This window comes from Podarcis erhardii (assembly GCF_964252035.2).
Source record: "Podarcis erhardii genome assembly, chromosome: 5".
NCBI lineage: Eukaryota > Metazoa > Chordata > Lepidosauria > Squamata > Lacertidae > Podarcis > Podarcis erhardii.
This window is the reverse complement of record NC_138509.1, coordinates 27,277,878-27,297,260: the sequence shown is the minus strand read 5'-3', so window position 1 is coordinate 27,297,260 and position 19,383 is coordinate 27,277,878. Positions and strand designations below refer to the sequence as shown.

At 41.1% G+C, this 19,383-nt stretch overlaps 1 protein-coding gene across 5 annotated transcripts in view; it reads right to left on the bottom strand.

Moving 5' to 3' along the window:
* Positions 1-19,383, bottom strand: part of ARID5B (AT-rich interaction domain 5B) — a 175,667-nt gene that overhangs the window by 39,298 nt on the left and 116,986 nt on the right. For all 5 annotated transcript variants that reach the window (XM_081861124.1, XM_081861123.1, XM_081861122.1 and 2 more), the window contains 2 exons: positions 10,414-10,526; positions 351-558 (listed from right to left, as the gene is read on the bottom strand). In XM_081861124.1, coding sequence (XP_081717250.1) covers positions 351-558; positions 10,414-10,526 — 321 coding nt within the window. The remainder of the gene's footprint in view (positions 1-350; positions 559-10,413; positions 10,527-19,383) is intronic.

The following is a 19,383-nucleotide window of genomic DNA, read 5'->3' as shown; positions in this document are numbered from 1 at the left end:
TCTACTCGTTGTGCCTATGGGAGCTTTGGGATACTGTTTCTCAAATAGCATCGTCCCCCCCCTCCCAAATCCACACGGCAAACCACTTTGAAAACCGAGAAGACTTTTAAAAGTCATTTGCTTTATGGCATTGGTGGTGGGGTTTCTGCTCAAAGGGTGGGTGCCTATAAAGCTCTGGATTCTGACAATTAGTTTTATAGTAAACGTACAGTGCAAAAGAAGAGGCAAAGAGAGAGCTAAAGAGGGCCATATCTGTCCACAAAGTTGTCCCACCTTATCAAGCCGATCAACCCCAGAAGCCAAACTGTTCTAAAATGTCAAACCAAAAATGCAATGAAAATTCTACTTACTCTGCTTAAAACCAAGGTAGGGTATTCGTTCAATTGGTGTTTTTCTTTCTTTCATATATTTATAAAGTGCCACAAGGAATGCCTGTTCATCCGCTCTGCATTCTTCACCTACAGAAACCTTTGATTTATCCTCGCTTGAGCCCTTTTTACAGTTGTTGCTGTTGTTATTTTTGGTTTTGTGCAAAGGCAATTTAGCCTCACATTTTACCTGGAAGAAAAGAGGAGGTGCCAGATTAGATCTTGAAAACTGCCTGCTCCAGCTTTCATTCCCATTTAAGAGATGACCCCCTTCTGCTCCATCACGCCCTCTCTTTCTCAGAAGGCCAACATCAACATTAAAGCTCTTTCTCTGTGTTTTAGGTACAATATTTCCAAACTGTTGCATCTCGATTTCCCTACTTCCTTTGCCTCTCATTCTTGCCTCCACTCTGTGTCTGTTTAATTCTTTGGACAAGTCAAGAACCTAAAGAGAACATGAAGCCATGTCTTCTCTTCTTTAAGTTACTGCTCTGTGGTTTCCTGGCCCAGCCTCATGCCATTTGCTTTTTGAGTCTGCCCTGTTGTATCTAGGTCTCCATTGCAGCCTGCCGGATCCCTAGTGCTGCTTACCCCTCCCTTATACAGTGGTACCTCGGGTTACATACGCTTCAGGTTACATACGCTTCAGGTTAAAGACTCCGCTAACCCAGAAATAGTGCTTCAGGTTAAGAACTTTGCTTCAGAATGAGAACAGAAATTGTGCTCCGGCGGCACGGCAGCAACAGGAGGCCCCATTAGCTAAAGTGGTGCTGCAGGTTAAGAACAGTTTCAGGTTAAGTACGGACCTCCGGAACGAATTAAGTACTTAATCCGAGGCACCACTGTACAGTCATTTCGTCCGCCTGTCTCCATACAATTGTTCAAGCGAGCTGTTAAGTCCAGACAAGGTGGGGTCTGTCTCTCTGCCACATGTATAGTGGTAGATACCTATTAACCACTTTTATATTTTGTAGTAAATATTACAAACCCTTGATTTTCAACCAGGGTGGAGTCTGTGCTCTATTGCTGTTTCCCTCCCCTTAATAATAGCATGCAAACTTGAATAAAATATTAGGCAGAGGGCAGATAAGCCCCACCCCACATAACTGATCAAAAGACTCGACACACACACTCCATTTGAATGGCAATGCCTATAAACTGGGGGGGGGGACTGACCCTCTCAAATGTGTGTGTTGGGTTTTTTTGGGGTGGCTGAAGGGATATTGGCCTCTAGGAGTTGGCTCCTATGTTAGCACGTGTCATGACTCGGCTCAAGATCTTAAGAAAGATGTTTGGGTGGGATACATGTATTTGCGTGACCAAGGACACAGTCAAAACAAAACAAATTCCTTCCAGTAGCACCTTAAAGACCAACTAAGTCAGTTCTTGGTATGAGCTTTCGTGTGCATGCACACTTCTTCAGATACACATATCTGAAGTATTCTTCAGATACTTCTGTGTATCTGAAGAAGTGTGCATGCACACGAAAGCTCATACCAAGAACTGACTTAGTTGGTCTTTAAGGTGCTACTGGAAGGAATTTGTTTTGTTTTGACTATGGCAGACCAACACGGCTACCTATCTGTAACAAGGACACAGTGTCACTGAACAGACGGGGTGTGTTTTACAACAGGGAATTTCATAAACATTAGGAGTTTTTGAGTTCTGGGCACGGTACTGCGCCTAAGATTTCAGATTAACTTCCAAGAGATCACTGCAGCGTCAGGCAAGCCGATAGGTTCTGCCTCTCAGCTGGTCTTCTGGAAAGGTAGCGTTTCGCTCCCGGCGGCCTCAAAAATGAACGTAAAATTTTAGCTGCAGCTCATTCATTTTCAGCTTTATATTCTTGTTATAAAAAAGTGCGCCTATAACCTAGGTTTAAGGTGCCGTTTAGCTCCTAGCTTTCATATCTCAGTTTCTAACACTGCCCCCAAACAATCCAGCCACTCTATTTGGAATATTTGTGACAATAGGTCCGGTGACGAACACTCTTTGTCCAACCTGATTTAGGTTTACTGGGCTACCAAGCAAAGGAAATAGAATAGAATGTCAATTCTAGCAAGGTTTATTTATTTATTTGGGAGAAAAGTGACACAATTCTGGGTTTTCTTTTGTATACAAACCTTCCATAAAATCAAACTAACTGAATGTCAAGCCTCCATTATGCATTGCTGATATCAGTTTTTAAAAAAATAAATTTATTAGCTAGCCATGCTGCTTTGTAATGGTTTTGTAATTCAACCACTTGGGGTGATTGCATGTAATAAACACTCTTGTTAGAGAAGATAAGAGTTGCATGATCCATTTTGGATATACTTTTTAAAATGGTTGCTATGTAAAAGAGACCTTTGATGACTACATAACGTAGCAGGAAAACGTCCCTCATATGCTCAGAACTGGAGCAGTGTTTCCATCAACGAAGTATTCAGTTTCAGTGTCCTGGGGTGAGGCATGAACTGCTCTTGTTAAAATTGGACAGGGAGCAGGGTATATTAATTAAGGTCAGAGTATAAAGGAAACAGAAAATCTGCATGACTGCATTCATGACCCACAAGGCAAAAATAATGTCTTTAGATTTATTTTGAAAGGAAATTTCTAGTCCTCATGATTATGGAAAATAACTTTTTTAAAAAAATTGTATGTGCAGATACTACTAAAGGCCTTTAAAACTGAGAGATTCTTTTAGGGGGCATACATCAGTTCAGGAGGGACCCAATTAGCCTCACTGAAAAATATATTCAAGGACTGGTTTATATAAATGTTGTCAGATAGTTTGTTGTAAGTAAATGATTTAATCTCAGCCCGTACGTATCCATGTATATTCACACAAACTGGGAGTCTTTCTTCCCAGCCCACTATAAGCTCAGACCAAAACCTGAGATTTGTGAAGCTCTAGCATGAGATTTCAAACTGGTAACTCTAGTGAGCAGCTTATCGATCTGTTTGGAGCTTATTAAAGCTGTGAAGAAGGTCACTGTTATTCCCATTCGAAAAAGGGAGGTGCTGCCCTCACGATCCTTCATTTTAGAGTGAGGATTTGAAAATATGTCTCCCATGTTTAGTATCCCAGCCCAAACCTGTTTACACGAGGTCAGTACAACTGAAACCAGTGTGATATAATTTGATACATATGTTGGATTGAAGTGCAAAGCTGCAATTAAACACTCTCTCTTTCATATATTTAAAAATATATCCTTATTACTCTTTTTAGATGGTTCAGTATTAGGAATAGCATTTTACATGTGCTAGTTTTGTGGGGAAAGGCATTTTTTTTTTAAAAAAAATAAATCAGTGGTGTAACCCATGAAACACAGAACACCTTCTAATCTCTTATCAAATAACCCACCTCCACACAACACACACTGTCTGTCTGGCATGCAGAGTGGGGTTTACCAATTTCATTACCTGGAAAGTTAAAGTATTTCTCATTTGAAGTTCATATTCCATCACATGTGTTTTTAATTGTAGACCAAAAAAAATTACAGTTTTTGCAACTAAGATTTACATACTGTTCCATCTCCAAAAAACAAAACAAAAGATTTGGGTCCCTTGATCAGGAAACTTAAAAGTACAACTCCCTCCATCTATGTCCAGTCTTATTTTTCATACAGTTCAATAAAAACATCAATAAACATGGACAGCTTAAATATACCCAGTAAATCAAGGTGGGAAATAACTAAATGAAAGAAAATTAATGTCAAGGCAACGTGTTCTGTATGACAAATGAGGTAATAACTGAAACAAAATATATGAAAATATCATGTTCATTCCTTAATAGCAGTGATGTCAATATGTTCAAGGACATCAAATAGCCAACAGACTCCTACAGTGTACCCATTTTACGTGAATTACTTGGCAGTCAATTCCATTTACTTCTGCTGGACTTCCTCCTAAGTAAGCATGCATTGATTCAGGCTGCATATTTTTGGATGTGGCCATTCCTTAACAAAATGACAAATGACTCTTATTGTATTTCCAGGGGCAAGCCTCATTTGCAGAAATTCACCACCGTGGGAAATACAATGGAAAATTGCCACTGTGACCAATGAATAACGTTGATTTTGGGGAGCCGGGAAAGAGATTGGTTCTGGCTTAGATTATGCTAGAAAAGTTTTGCACATATCCACAGTTTACATCATCAATGATCAGCATGTCTCCCAGAGTTCTTATTCAGTCTTCTTGGAATCACGTCAATAGGGATTTGCATGGATTGGGCTATTTGGGTTGTGTGGTAGCTGGAAGGCACAAAGCGCTGGACCAAGGCACAAACCATGGAAATTAAGACGGCCTCTTCTTGGCCACATTTTCTATACAGCACTCGGCTCAGTGTATCTTGCTGATAGCTGCCAGATCTCAATCTCCTCTTTATTATCTATTACTACATATGGTGTTCGCTGAGTGTGCATGTTACCTTTATGCAGCCACTTTGAAATAGAGATCTATATGCCCCACTGTCTTTTGAACTCTTCCGCAGATATTTAGAAGGGTGGCTGGCAAGGGTGTTTAGGAAATTTAAGGCTGCAACCGTAAGCACATTTTTACTGGGATGTCCCACTGAAATCAACAGTAATCACTTCCAAGGAAAATGGTTGGGGACCATAAAAAGACCTTTGCCATGGCATAGCTGGTTGTGAGAGGGCATAGCTCGCTGGCACAGCATCTGCCTTGCATCCATGCCGCCCCTGGCACAATCTCAGGTCACCAGGGTTAGTAAGGAGACTGGCGGAGGCCAGCCAGAATAACCAGTAACTTGGCTAGGTAAGCATTGACCTGACTTTGTATATAAGACTGAATAAATAACTCTGCGCAATAAAACTCTTTACAAGTCTGCCCAAACTTCTCCTGAGACCTTTGCAGCCCTTTTGCAGAATGCATTAACTGTGAGCTGTGCACAAGGTTGACTGCCCCCTTGTGGAGCATGGCTCGATTCTCCTGCATCTCGGGAGAATAATTTCAGAATAAAGACATTTGTAAAAACAGTGGCAACATGCTCTTGACACTTGAGTCATGCGGCTGCCAGAATCATGAAAGGTATAAGTATATTAATGTTTACTTCCATCCTTAAATGTTGAGAGCCACCTGATAAATTGGAACCTGACAAATCACCTTATAAAAATAGGTAAAATAAATTCCATACAATTAAATATGTAAATTACCTACAGCCTTCACACTCCCATTTCCCTCATGGCCCTTTGTGGTGAGCAAGTTATCTAGTTTCTCCCTTGGAGATAAAAACAGGAACTTTCACTCTTCCACAAATGATTTCTCCCTAACTCAATCTATTCCATATTGTATTCCTGAAGGCATAACCCAAGGACATCATTGGAAGAGGAAAGCTCATCGGTAAGTGCAACAAATTTGTCTTACGAGAGCCTGCGATCCCCAAGCGCCACACTTGAGCTGCAGGAGAATAAAATACAGCTCTGTAATTCAGTTATAGTACTTAATAGGCTGCGCCAGCTTAAATTTATTCAGACCTATTGAAACCAAACCAAATGCCTTTGTATGCTAGGTAATAAAGTTCACACAATTATTCGCTCACAGATAAAGGTAAACAAGCTGAATGAAACTGGAGTCCTAATAGCTTCATGGGTTGGTGTGTGTGTGTGTGTGTGTGTGTGTGTGTGTTTTGCTCCATGACAGCTTTAAATATGACATTTAGAATCTGAGCAGGGAATATGCAGGATGTGTAGCCAAAATTCAGCAAGGACCATATGCAATGGCTTTTTAAGTCTTTGCTGTCATTTGCTTCCCATTTCATCTGCTGGGCTCCAGTAATATGCTCAACTGGGGGTCTATTCGGTATTGTCAGCCAATGCTGTGGACAGGAGCATCTTTTGCAGCAGGGGGAGGAAAGGCACAGGGGATATTCATGTTGGCATTGGGAGGGGCTCTGTACAATGCTATGGAGAGCCCAGTTAACACCACAGGCTCTCCGCATGGAAGAGTGGGGCTCAAACTGCTCCTTCCCTGTGGAATTACAGCACCACCCCTCTCAGTGTTATGCATAAGCTATGCATAGATAGCCATGTGTCCGAGAATGATAGCATTACTGGTCCAGAACTAAATATAATTTCATGATTCATTCAAGGATGCCACCAGCCCAAGTTCAAAAATCTTAAGGAGGCTAATGAATGATGCAATTCATTCATTCATGTGGTTTCTGTCCTAACCCTTTGTTACTAGGTGAACTCAAAGAAGGTTACAACATACTGCATTTAAAACAACAATTAAATAAGAATAAAACAAATACAAATCTGTAAGAAAACCACAATTAAACCAGTCAATTACAATGTTTCTAACATGTTCCCATAAGCCTCCTGAAAGAACAACAAAATTTTAGCTAGGCAGTCTTCATAGAGGAAAGGGAGGTTCTACAATCATGAGACTTCCACCACTAAGAACCACCTCCAAGACGTAACCAACTTCACGCTCAGTGGTAGGTGGCACATTGAGAAAGGTCTTCCAGTAAAAGATGCAGACAGCTATGTGAAAGCAGGTATCTCTTCATGTTAACAGAGGGTGGGGCGCAGTTCACATACCATAAAAACAGTATTAGTTTTGTGGTTGTTTTTAATGGTCCTCTGGCACACTGCTTCACGTGCAGAAGATACTCCACTTAGAGGATGTTGAATTGTTTATGCCCATAGTTCATGAAGGGCAAATTGAATACGGCAGATAAAGAGTTTGCAAAATTCAACAAAAGTAGGGCATCTGCATAGCAGGATCTTTGAGCTTTTATGCACTCCACAACAATGGAAACCTGAGAAAGTCCCATAACATTTTATGGAGGTCGCAAAGCTGTCAAACATCAAAAATCAGCTTTTTAACCAACACCTCTGTATAATGTGATACCAGTTCATCATATTACAAACAACTTAAGTACTAGCCACACCACAAGGCACCAAAGACTGAGCAATGCAAAAATTAATGACAAAACCCTCATGATTTTACCTTTAGAGCTTTGTTTGTTCCATCCCATTGTGTCAATATCAGTGAAATATCAAGGAGGCAATGCTAATAAAACAATTGCAAGAAAAGTACAAAATACAACTCAAGACATTTGACCTCTTAGAGTCTTAAATTAATGGGCTCAACTCAAGACATTCAATTGCTTGGTTTGCACATCACAGTACGGTATGCCAAACTATGACTTACTGGAACTGTGTGAATACGTGGGCTCCTGGAGAGAAGCTTGCAAATGGTTTTGCCTCTCCCCAAACCTTTTCACTCCCAACACAGCACTGAGCTAAGGGAAAGTTTAGTTAGCATGCTGTTTGAATCTGGGCTCTTAGTTAAGCTCTCTGCTCCCTAACCACAAGCCATAGCCAAGATTTATAGTTTGGCTTACTGTGACGTGTGGAGTAGGCCAATGCGAAAAACACATACAAAACCCAACTAAGCACCATAAAAGATCTCAGATATGAGGTTGGTTCCACAAAAGTCACCTGTATTTCCCAAAAAATTCAGCACATTTGGAAAGTTTTCTAAGGTCAATTAAGTATTTTCTAGGACATAGAACTTTTCTTGGCAATGCTTTCTGATCCTTCCAATCAGACTGCCATTTGGCTTGTCCAAACTGCATAATCCAGAGGTGCTAACCTTTTTTTCCCCTGACAGGGCTCCAGTGCTAAACACTTCTCACCCTGACCCCCAACCCAGGACAGAGAAGAAAGGATTGAAAAATGAGTATCTGCTGTAATTCTGTATGCCACAAATCTTTTACAAGCTCAGGAGGCCTATATGAAAACAAAACTGGCTTCATCATACAATTTGGACAGGACAAATAAGAAGTGATTGAAGTATCCATTGGTGTTTAAACTGCTTTAAATTTGTACAAACATACTTGAAATGCAGATTGACATGGTAGCTAGTAAGGTAAAGGTAAAGGGACCCCTGACCATTAGGTCCAGTCGCGAACGACTCTGGGGTTGCGGCGCTCACCTCGCTTTACTGGCCGAGAGAGCCAGCGTACAGCTTCTGGGTCATGTGGCCAGCATGACTAAGCCGCTTCTGGCAAACCAGAGCAGCGCACGGAAATGCCGTTTACCTTCCTGCCACATCGGTACCTATTTATCTACTTGCACTTTTACATGCTTTCGAATTGCTAGGTTGCCAGGAGCAGGGACCAAGCAACGGGAGCTCACCCCGTTGTGGGGATTCAAACCAGCGACCTTCTGATCAGGTAGCCCTAGGCTCCGTGGTTTAGACCACAACGCCACCCACGTCCCAAGGTAGCTAGTACATCACTGTAAATAGCCCACTGAAAGCCTCAGCAACAAGAGCTTTCAGCACTTCAGAAATTTAAATATTTGAGCACAATAATATTGTCTTCAAATTGCTATACATTCAGCCAGCCAACCAGTCATGTAGCATCCATTCACTTCAACAGAGGCTGCAAAAGAGGGCAGCACAACTCTCCATGATATGGATGGAGAACGCACAAAATAATTGCTTGGTGGAAATACACTCCAAACTAGGTCCACCATGCAAGTACATCAGTTGATTTCTCTCCTTCTGATGGCTGGGACTTTGACATGCAAACTGATATCTCACATTAGAAAATTCATGCAGAAACTGCTTAATTCTGCCTTCTGATAGGCATTAAATACTGACGTGGAAACTCTTCTACAAGAAGAGTTGGCTGGTGCTTCGTATTACAAACATAGCCAAGTGACTTATCCCAATAGTTATCCCATTTCCAGCAGTGTGCATGGTCATTATACTGTACGTTGTGCCATTGTAACTGAAGTGATGGGAGGTGATATCTGGAGGGTTTCTGATGGCTCATTCATGCATACAAGTCATCACTTGATGATTCATCAGGTGATTAACATGTGCATGCAAACCAACCCATGGTAATCCGAGACCCATAGATGGTTCAAGCATAAGGAGATGTGTTTAAAAGACCTTGTCCAGAATATTAACTTGCACTCTGAATTTCCTTTTCAACTTTTCTAAAGACGAACAGCAACGTTATTCTAGGTAACATTTTTGTGTGTGTTTGCTGTAATCTGTTACTCAACAGAAGTTCCCGTTTCATATATGGTTATTTTCAAATTATATTTGAGAGGCAACTAAGAAGGGCTTTGAGCAATTTAATTTTCAACATAGTACAGATGTTTGAATGTTGGACTAGCACGGGGGAGACCCAAGTTCAACTCCCACTCAGCCATGAGAGAAAACCACTCACTTAGGGTGACCTTCTACCCCGGCCTCACAGGGCTGGTGGTAAAATGGAGAACCATGTACAGTGCCCTTCAGCTCTTTGGAGGAAAGGCTAGATAGTAATTAATAAATCAAGTGGGGTTTTTTATATCCTTTTGTTACATGGAAATCACTTTGGGGTCACTTGTGAAAGCAGCTTACAAATGTTTCAGATAAATAGTATTGAAGGAAACTATGGTGTTCAAGACAGATGGGCTGCACTGACTCCAGCTACAGAAATGGAGGCTTCTGCTCCCTGCCTTGCAGGCCTTTTTCCAACTGGCCTGGGTGGGCAGGGCCCTGACTGACTCCAGCTACAAAAGCTGGGGCTGCGTTGGGGTATTTTTTATGGGTTGTTGTTGCCGGGGTATTGTTGTTGCTGTTTTCGATACCAATTTTTGTATGTTTACTTTAGATCTTATTATGATTTATGTGGATATGGTTTAATTTGGTTGTGTACCTTCTGAGGTTTTATTTATTGTTTTTGACTACTTTTGCTACATTTGTAATTATGTATTTTTTTCAGTTTGTAAGCTGCCTTGAGCATGGTTTTAACTATGAAAAGGTGACATACCAATAACATGTCATATGTGTGCAATTATAGTAAATCTCAACAGAAGTTTTAAACAAAGATTATTTTCCCAAAGTGCTCCTGATAATGCAGACAAAAAAAATGTAAAAGGGGGGGGGAGAGAGGAAGCCCACCCACTCAAACAACTGCAACCCATATTGATTTTCATTTAAAAGAGAGGCAGGTGGGGACGATCCCTACTTTGAAATGCTATACTGGAAAAGAAAGGCAAAATTGAAGTTGGATGAAAATTACTAAATGTCTTACCTTGGCAACAGCCTTGCCTTCACAATTATTATTGGAATCTTTAAAGCCACTGAGTGAATCTCTTCTCTGTGGGCATGACTTCTTTTTGCGTGGTCTGCCTTTAAGATTTGGCGCTGAAAACAAACAGGCAACAATTTCAGCACAATTTCTTACAAAGGGGTAACACAGCTGAACACCAGTTGAGCAGTCTTCAAAAACAAGCATGCACCTTGAAGCAGCCTACGTCTCCCTATAATAAACAAGCATGTTATTGCCAGTAGTAGAACTGTTTCTAGGTCACATATTTCTACATTATATTTCCTGCCACCCCAGCTAATCTGTTGCTATTAACATATGACAAGGATCCAAATGAATATTGAGAAAGCATAAATTGCTCTCTTGCAAAACAAAGATCAGATGGGCGAACATCTTTTATACATCCATTTTATTATGTAAAATGTAAGCATTAACTTGATTCCTTCTTCTGGGAATTTCCTTATAGTAGAAGGTATTTGATTAGGCAATGTTTATGTGTGTCAAAGATTTTCTAAGTTGAAAAAAGCAACCACTTCCATATATAGCACAAAGAACAAAATAATTGATTGGTACTTCTGTACAGTACAGTTCAACCGCTAAAGGCATGAGACAAACAGAAATGCAATCCTCACTTTATCAGATCAGTCTCTTTAATACTACACTTCAAGTCTTTTTTAAAAGAGCTGAGAGATTCCACAATACAGAAAAACTCTGAGTTCTGCTTTGATAACTAGTATATACTACATATAGGTCAAACAAGGAAAACACACATTTAGATGTCTTTTAAACACGGGCACGCACACACACACAATATAATGCTGATTATGACAAAACTATGAGGAAAAGAATGAAGTAGTTGTTTTGTTCTGTAAGAAAAGTGACCCTTGTGTGCTCAGTCACCGGACTTCAACAACATTAAAAACGATAAACAATCATTAACTTGTGATTATAGTGGAGATAACTTGCTGTAAACCCCCCTCCTCTTTTAAAGTAACCATTGTTTTCATTACTTCCAGGGACGGTTATAATAATGTCAGAAATCTAAACACCACAAGCGTCTCGAGTGGCTTCTAATTGTTTCTAATCTTACATTTGTCACACAAGTGGTTTCAGGACATTTTACATTTTAATTAGCTCTCAGATGCAAGGCTGCTATAATTTGATACTGATGCTCTGGAGAAGAAGAAGAAAAACCCAGTTTCCTGCTGGCAGTGGTTCAAGTGGAGAACGAAAACAAAACAAACACATCACCCCTCAGCTTAAAAGCAAAGGTCCCACCCCAAACCTTCTTCCCTCGCCCCCACAATGTTTCATGCTTCAGCACTGCCTGCCGCTAAGTGTTTTAGAAAGCAACTCCAAGGTTTGGCATCTGAGGCTAGCATGCGAAAAGGGGGGGGGGGAGGAAAGGAAAAAGGGAGGAGGGGATCAAGAGAGAGTAAAAGAAATTATTACCCATTCCAGTCGACAAACATCTGCTTGATTTATCTCTCTACTCATGAATGCTACAGCATGTGACTGCGCGCTCACTACATCCCTGGAAGTAGTCTCGACTCGGTGTGCATGTCAGTCTTACACAGAATGAGCGCTCGGAGTATTTGCTTGGCGCTTACAAATCCCCTCCCCCTCAGCTGCTCCGTTACTCATATAAACACAGATGAGTGACTCAAACAGAGGAGAGTGGGATGTGCACTCCGGACTCCAGCTCTCTAGCGGCTGACACCCTGCCAAGAAGCCTGCTCCCTCGTTTACAAATGTAGCTCATGATTTCATCCTAATTGTTTTGTTGCTCATGACCTCTTTGCTCGACACCAGTTGGAGAGCACGCCGCGTACCACAAACCCAGGGTCGCATTTAAGGCCCAGAGAGACAGAGAGAGAGTGAGAGAGAGAGAGAGAGAAGGTGTCAATAATATCTCCCTTCAAAAGAGGTTGCGTCAAGCCCAAAGTGCTTTCTCGATTTATTGCAGCCTGATGCGAGCACTAAAATTTAACGACTGCCGTAGAGTAAATGGGGCAAATTCGTGTCTGGCAAAAGCACCTGAAGTTGCTCAAATGACGAGGATTAATTCTGGCTCAGGATCTTGGGTTTTGTAAGGATTACTTGTTTTATGGTAACCAGAACGAAAGCACAGCTAGTTCCCAGCATGGGCATTTTAGAAAAATACAGGTTATTCCTGAATTTCAGGGGCATGCAGTGTTGTTTTGGACAAAAGGAAAACACGCAAAGCCCTGCCAATTTTCTCGGTTTAAAGTTTTAATTAATTAAGTGAAAAGCTTCAAATAGCAGAAAAGGGCAAATTCCTGGAATAATGATCTTGCTTATGCCTGGGTAGTGGTGGCAGCAATATAGAATTTCTCATTTCTTCGGTTGCTGAGGAATTTGGACAGGAAATGACTCCATCCAGAATGTTCTAAGATTACTTCTTGTATAACATAATGCAACTTTAAATCTCATTCATATTGGATGTATAATTAAAAGGAAAGCATCTCTATGAATCAGTGATGACTGTGGTATTTCTCTGCATAGCAAGAGGCAGTCTGACATTAAAAGTAATATTTCCATTGCAGCTGAAAGGATTAACACATCCCCATACGTAATGCACATACTGTATATACCGCTCCTAAGTGAGCTACATTTCCCTCTGCTGAAAAAAATGATAGGTGATCACACAATATGTATATGATCTATTTATTCATGGTGACATTATTATCCAAAAGATATTTGATAGATCATGCGGTGAAAAATACCACTTCCCACCAAAGAGATCAGTCATCAGGAATATTCAGAATGTTGAATTGTTACAGGATGAATTAGCTCTTCGTTTTAAATATTTACACTCCACTTCATCCTATCTGGATTTCAGGGCAGTGAGCAGCCCATTTGTAGCACAATACAAGTAAACAATAATAGAATAACAGATTTTCAAAATCAACAAAAACTAAGAAGTTAAAAATGCCCAGTGAATAAAAATGGGTTCTCATAGATAGTCCCGTATTTTCTCTCTGAGAATGTCAGAAGATAAAAATTCATGCCATCTTTTTAAAAAAACAAACCACATACACACAAAATCATTTCACCCAAAACTCTGCAGAAAAGTGTCAGAGTACCGTAACTTAAATAAACTACTTAGCAAGTAGTAGATCCTGGTCAGCAGATAGATAAACTTGCCAGATGTGGTACCTTGAACCATCTGCTGAAAGAGTAACCCATGGTTGGCGTGGGAGAGGAATGGTTAGTTGGCTTTTTCTGCACTGATTCTATGAGAGTTTGCTGCCTGGCTGGTCTTTGTACCCTGCAACATCAACCTCCCCTTCCTTCCTTCCTTCCTTCCTTCCTTCCTTCCTTCCTTCCTTCTTCTCAAGCAACAGAGATAGCACCAAGCTTAAGGGGGAGTGGGGAGGAAAACGAGACAGCAAAAGCAAACACAACTACTGTGGGTTGCCTGGGGTAGAAAGTTCGGCCCTATAGTAGGTAGACTTCCCATAAAACCTGTTTATGTAATGAGTACTTGTAGAAAGTCTCAGTGCAGCCAGATAATTACCCGGGAACAACATGTACGTAATCTTGGGTTCCATGATGGAAGAAATGTGGTCCATAAATGTAATAACATGAATAAATTAAGTATATGCGTAACAGACTGTGCATATCATAACCTCTTGTCTGTGAAGCAGGCAGAATTAAAAAGAAACCAACAAGAGAATGAAAGAGCAAAGAAACAGACCAAGTACATGGGAAAATGAAGAAACAACAATGAAAGTCGCTCATTTTAAACAGTTCAGTCAACTTAAAACTTTAGTACAGTACAGTTTTTATTCAGTCGCACAATGAGCTAGGGGAACACATGCCTAATTTGAAGCTATTTTAATTACTTATTAGGGAAGGAAATATTTAAATTGCCTTTCTAATAATGAATAGTACTTTTGATTCTGTCAGTGTCATCGAACAAGACCTTAAATTGAAAGTGTTGTAATATGTAAAATGACTTAAATTTAAACCAGATACCTAATCAGGTAATTAATTAAAATGAATGATAAATCAACAAATTTAAATGGATGGCAATATATTCCAAGTTTAGGTGCCTATGACAACCTGTTCTACCAAGAGAAAGTATGAAACACTAGAGTTTGATTCAAACAGTGGTGAGGTGGTGGTGACAAAATATTACTTCTCCAACACCAATGCAGCTGTTCAATGTCACAGAGCAAAGCTAGTTCAGGTCATGAAGGCCCTTGTATTAATATAGGGAGGTGAGGAGACCTAGAACCCCTGGAGGCCTGCTGCGATGAGTTTCCCATACATTTTACAGATAAGGCCACTCATACCCATATCAACTTGGATGCTATAATTGGTACAGGGGCTGAAATGGATGGGATTGGCACACCACCTGAGCACACTGCAAGGGCTACTTTTTGGCTTGTGCAACCTGAGGATGTGGACATCCTTCTTGGAGGGCTATGAGCTACCAGGTGCTCCCTGGATCCATGCTACTGTGAAATCTACCAGGGCGCAGGTGGGCTTATGGACCTCTGAGATGTCTTACCCTGGGGAATGGATGGGAGTGGAACGCAACCATGTGGTTTTCCCCTAGACCTCACAGTAGGTTTGGATACTATCAACTCTGCTATCCTTCCAGGCCTATTGTCAGGATTAAGCTTAGAAGGTATGAATTAAATGTGGCTTTCGTCCTTCTGGAAAAATCAGTATAAAAGGTGCTTTGGGTGGGTGGGGGACTTCTGTTCCACCACTTGAGCTCCTTGCTACATCAGCCTGTCATCCTTACTGTAAGCTACTGTAATTTACCCCATTGGCATGACTGTGTAGATAAATAAAGCCAAATGATTTACACCATCGGTTTTCAGTCAGTGTGCCGTAGCACCCTGGGGTGCCTTGGATGATGGTCAGGGGTTCCACAGGCAACACTGGACTCTGTCCCTCTTTCCTTTCCTCCCTCCTCTGATGCCCTCTTGCATCTCTGCCTCCCAAGGCTTGCACAGCTGTTTGTTGCAGCAGCCCTGGCTACAAGTTCTGCAGGTGAATGGTGCCTCTGGGGCTGGCTGGTCAGGGGGTGCTGGTTGCCAGGAGCTGAGGCAGCCTCAGAGTAAGCAAACAAGCAAGGGAGCCCAACCAACTAGTCCTCCAGCCCTTGCTCTTGGGAATGGACAGTGTGAGGAGACACCTCTCTTTGGGGCAGGGGCCACCTCAGAGACTGCCTGGAGGACTCCCAAGGAGAAGGGAGAGGAGAGGAGGCTGAGGGAAAACTCCACAAGGGAGGGTGTTTGAAAAAGGGAGAGGGGCTGCCAGCTCTGCAGGCAAGGGGTGACATAACTGGGCTCCTGAGCCCCACAGGGGTGCTGTAGAAAGAATGTAGTTTGTCAAAAGAGTTGTGGACTCAAAAAGGTTGAAAACCTCTGGTTTACACATTTTCTTTCTTTTTCATAGCTCTCCCCTTCTTCCTGTTTTGTCCCTAATCCTGACCTTTGTGACACTAACTATTTCTGTGGAAATAGTATGGTGACACAAATCAAACAAGAACCAAAGATTGGGGAAAAGTTCTGTTTCAAAATATGTACAATAGCAACAAAAAGGAAGTTCACCTAATTATTGGCAAAGCAAATTGTTCTCGGTACAATAAAAAAATATGATTACTTTTCCACCTAGCTACTTCCTGGTGTCAAAATAACTCTGGGATTCTGGGTGAGCTGAAACAGTGTGACATGGAAATTTTGCAAATATCAAGAACCACACAAGCTCTTGCTGACAATCTGAGCTTAGCAACTCTTTCCATTTTAGAAAGAAAGACTTAACACCATTCATAGCTCTGAATTCCCAAGATAAACTCACTCTTGCTTTTTCAGAAGAAGAATGGGACATAGATTTCCTGCGTTTGGAAAAAGTGATAGCAGTATGAAAACTCACACCAAAACAAAAAACCCACAGCGTCCCATCATTGTTTAAAGGAAACAGAATACAATTAACTCATGCTATTTTTTATTTTTATCATAAGGCTGATGAGGAACAAAAACACAGTTTGCCAAATAAGGTTAGTGCCTTAGATATTTCAGTGCCCTAGGTTGAATATTAAAAACTGCTAAATTCAATTAAACCTCCAGTCACCATCAACATCTGGAACTTATTGGTTTCAGTGCAGCTTCTATAATTCGAGAATTGCCTGCCTTTGGGAGCTGATTTCCATTTGACTTTTTGTCCTTAGGTATGCATACCTGAGTCTCAAATACAGTGGTACCTCGGGTTAAGAACTTAATTCGTTCTGGAGGTTCGTTCCTAACCTGAAACTGTTCTGAACCTGAAGCACCACTTTAGCTAATGGGGCCTCCCACTGCTGCCGGGCCGCCGGAGCACGATTTCTGTTCTCATCCTGAAGCAAAGTTCTTAACCCGAGGTACTATTTCTGGGTTAGCAGAGTCTGTAACCTGAAGCGTCTGTAACCCGAGGTACCACTGTACACATGCACCCTGTTGAACCTGAACACAGCAAATCAGGCAGGGTGTGCTCATTAAGATATATTTTCTCACACTGAAAATTATCTATGCAGAAAATCATAATGCGTGAAGTCTGAAAATTTGGTGGGCGTGGGGAATGCCTGATGTGGCCCTCAGTATTAAATAATAATCCACCCTGTCATGAGAAACAAATAGGCAAGCATAATAGTTATGAACTTTGGCCTAGGAATCATCAGTAGTCAGGGTGTAGGTATACTTTCAACTCCCCAATGGCACATTGGAAAGAATAAATGAAAATGCTGAGGTGCAGGGGGGTTTCTATAATCTTGCTGAATAGACAAGGCACTTTTCAATTCAAATTAATATTTAACTTTAAAAAGCAAACAGCAGTGCAACTGGCTGCAGTGGAAACTTTAACAAAGCCCCTAAAAGTGACAGTTCTGCCCCATATACACACTCACAGTTTTGCTGGAGTGGCCATAAAGGGAAACTATAGTAGAAGCCATTGCATCTCAGATGACGGCTGTAAAGTAACAAAATATGGTAGCCCGCAAAGAACCATTAAATCACAACAATAGTAATCCATGTAACAGATGTGAGGAATCCTTGTCCTAGGTGGATGGTCCCATTAGCTCTATGGGAGTCATTTTTTCACTGCCCCTTCCAATATTATTTTGTGCCCAAGATGAATGCCATTAGACATTGAAAACTGCTAGCTAACATTTCCCAACTTTGAAGGTCTTAATCTATGCGAATAAATATGCAAAATGAAGAAAAATGATCGCAGTTCACAAGCAGTTAAATTGCAAAAGATTTTAAAGGCTAATAATAAAAATACTGAGAATTTGTATAGTGCTTCGGGGTGACCAAAGTGGTTCACACCATCCTTTATTTCAAATGGCCCTGTCAACTCTGCAAAGTAACCCTGAATTGTTGTCTCCAAGTAGCAGATTTGGGTGAGGCTATGAGAGAGTAGCTTGCCCCAAGGCTGCCTACCATATTCATGGCAGATGTGAGATATGAATCAGAGAAGTCCTTGATCAGAGATGCTATTCTATGTGCCATGCAAACCAAACATACAGAAAGACATGGCCCATTCATTCATTGTGGTACAACCCCCCAGATGCCACACAGTTTTCTGCTATGGGCAAATAATTTTCTATATGCATAGATGGTCTAAGACAACAAGAGTAACCTGAGTGTAGCATTACTCTGGTTTTACAGCATGAAATATTTCTTATTAACGTTTGATGAGTCCTCGCCAAAATGCGGGTTTGTTTTTTCAATTCATTTATTTTGATTGACATCAAGAAGTGTTGTTACAGAGCACAGGTTGCTGAAAGGAGTTATCAACATAGCTGAAGTCCAGCTAGCTACCTGGGCGTATTGTAAGAGATCAGTGCTGCTGCCAAAGGCTTTTAATGAGAATGGAATGTATTACTTCATTTGAAATACCTGGATCGTTGACGTGAACCAAACACAAAGTACTCTTGGAATTCTCTGGCAGTTGCTGGAATCATGTAAGCAAACTTCCACAACCCGCACCTTTCCCCCCCTCATTTCGTCTCACAAACTTAACAAATGTATTAAATAATGATCGAAATCCTATCCTCCCCTGCCGCTTTTTACTCTAAATGCTATGCTTATTTCCTGATGCGACTATTCCATTCTGGCCTGTAGGTATTAGGGCCTCTCAGAAACATTTTAAAAAGACACTATTTTTGTATGACAGTAATTTACTGTGATAGCCATTCTCTATCCCTCGCTTGCCTCCAGCTTCACAGAATTATAGAAATCTCTGTTGCATTCCCCACCCCCTTTAAGTGCACAGGAAAGGACTGAGATGAAGGAAAGGAGCGGAACATGGATAAAGAAGCCAAATAACTTAGTAACAGTAGTTGAAACCATCTCCAAAAGGAGGCAGTGCTAGCTGCCCTTTTTAAAAAATAAATGCCTAAATAGATGATGATGATGATAATAATAACAATAATAATAGCAATAATAATAATGATAATAGCAATAATAATAATGATAATAATAAATTTTATTTATACCCCGCCCTCCCCAGCCAGAGCCGGGCTCAGGGCGGCTAACACCAGTAAGATTATAATAAACTTCTGTGGCATTGCCCTACCAACAACAACAACAGTGGACCTCTGACATCAGTAGGGCTGAAAAAGGCAGAACGGAGGAAAGCATTCATATGTAGGATCCATTTTGTGCAAACAGAGGTCTATGGAAAAGATAAGATGTCATATCTTTGTTAATATATGCTGAGCTTTGAAAACGGGCACTAGCTATTGAAATGAACATTCAGACCATATCTATAAAATACAGTCGTACCTTGGAAGTCGAATGGAATCCGTTCCCGAAGTCCGTTAGACTTCCAAAATGTTCGGAAACCACAGCGCAGTTTCTGATTGGCTGCAGGAAGCTCCTGCAGCCAATCGGAAGCCATGGAAGCCCCAATGGACATTCGGTTTCCAAAAATAGT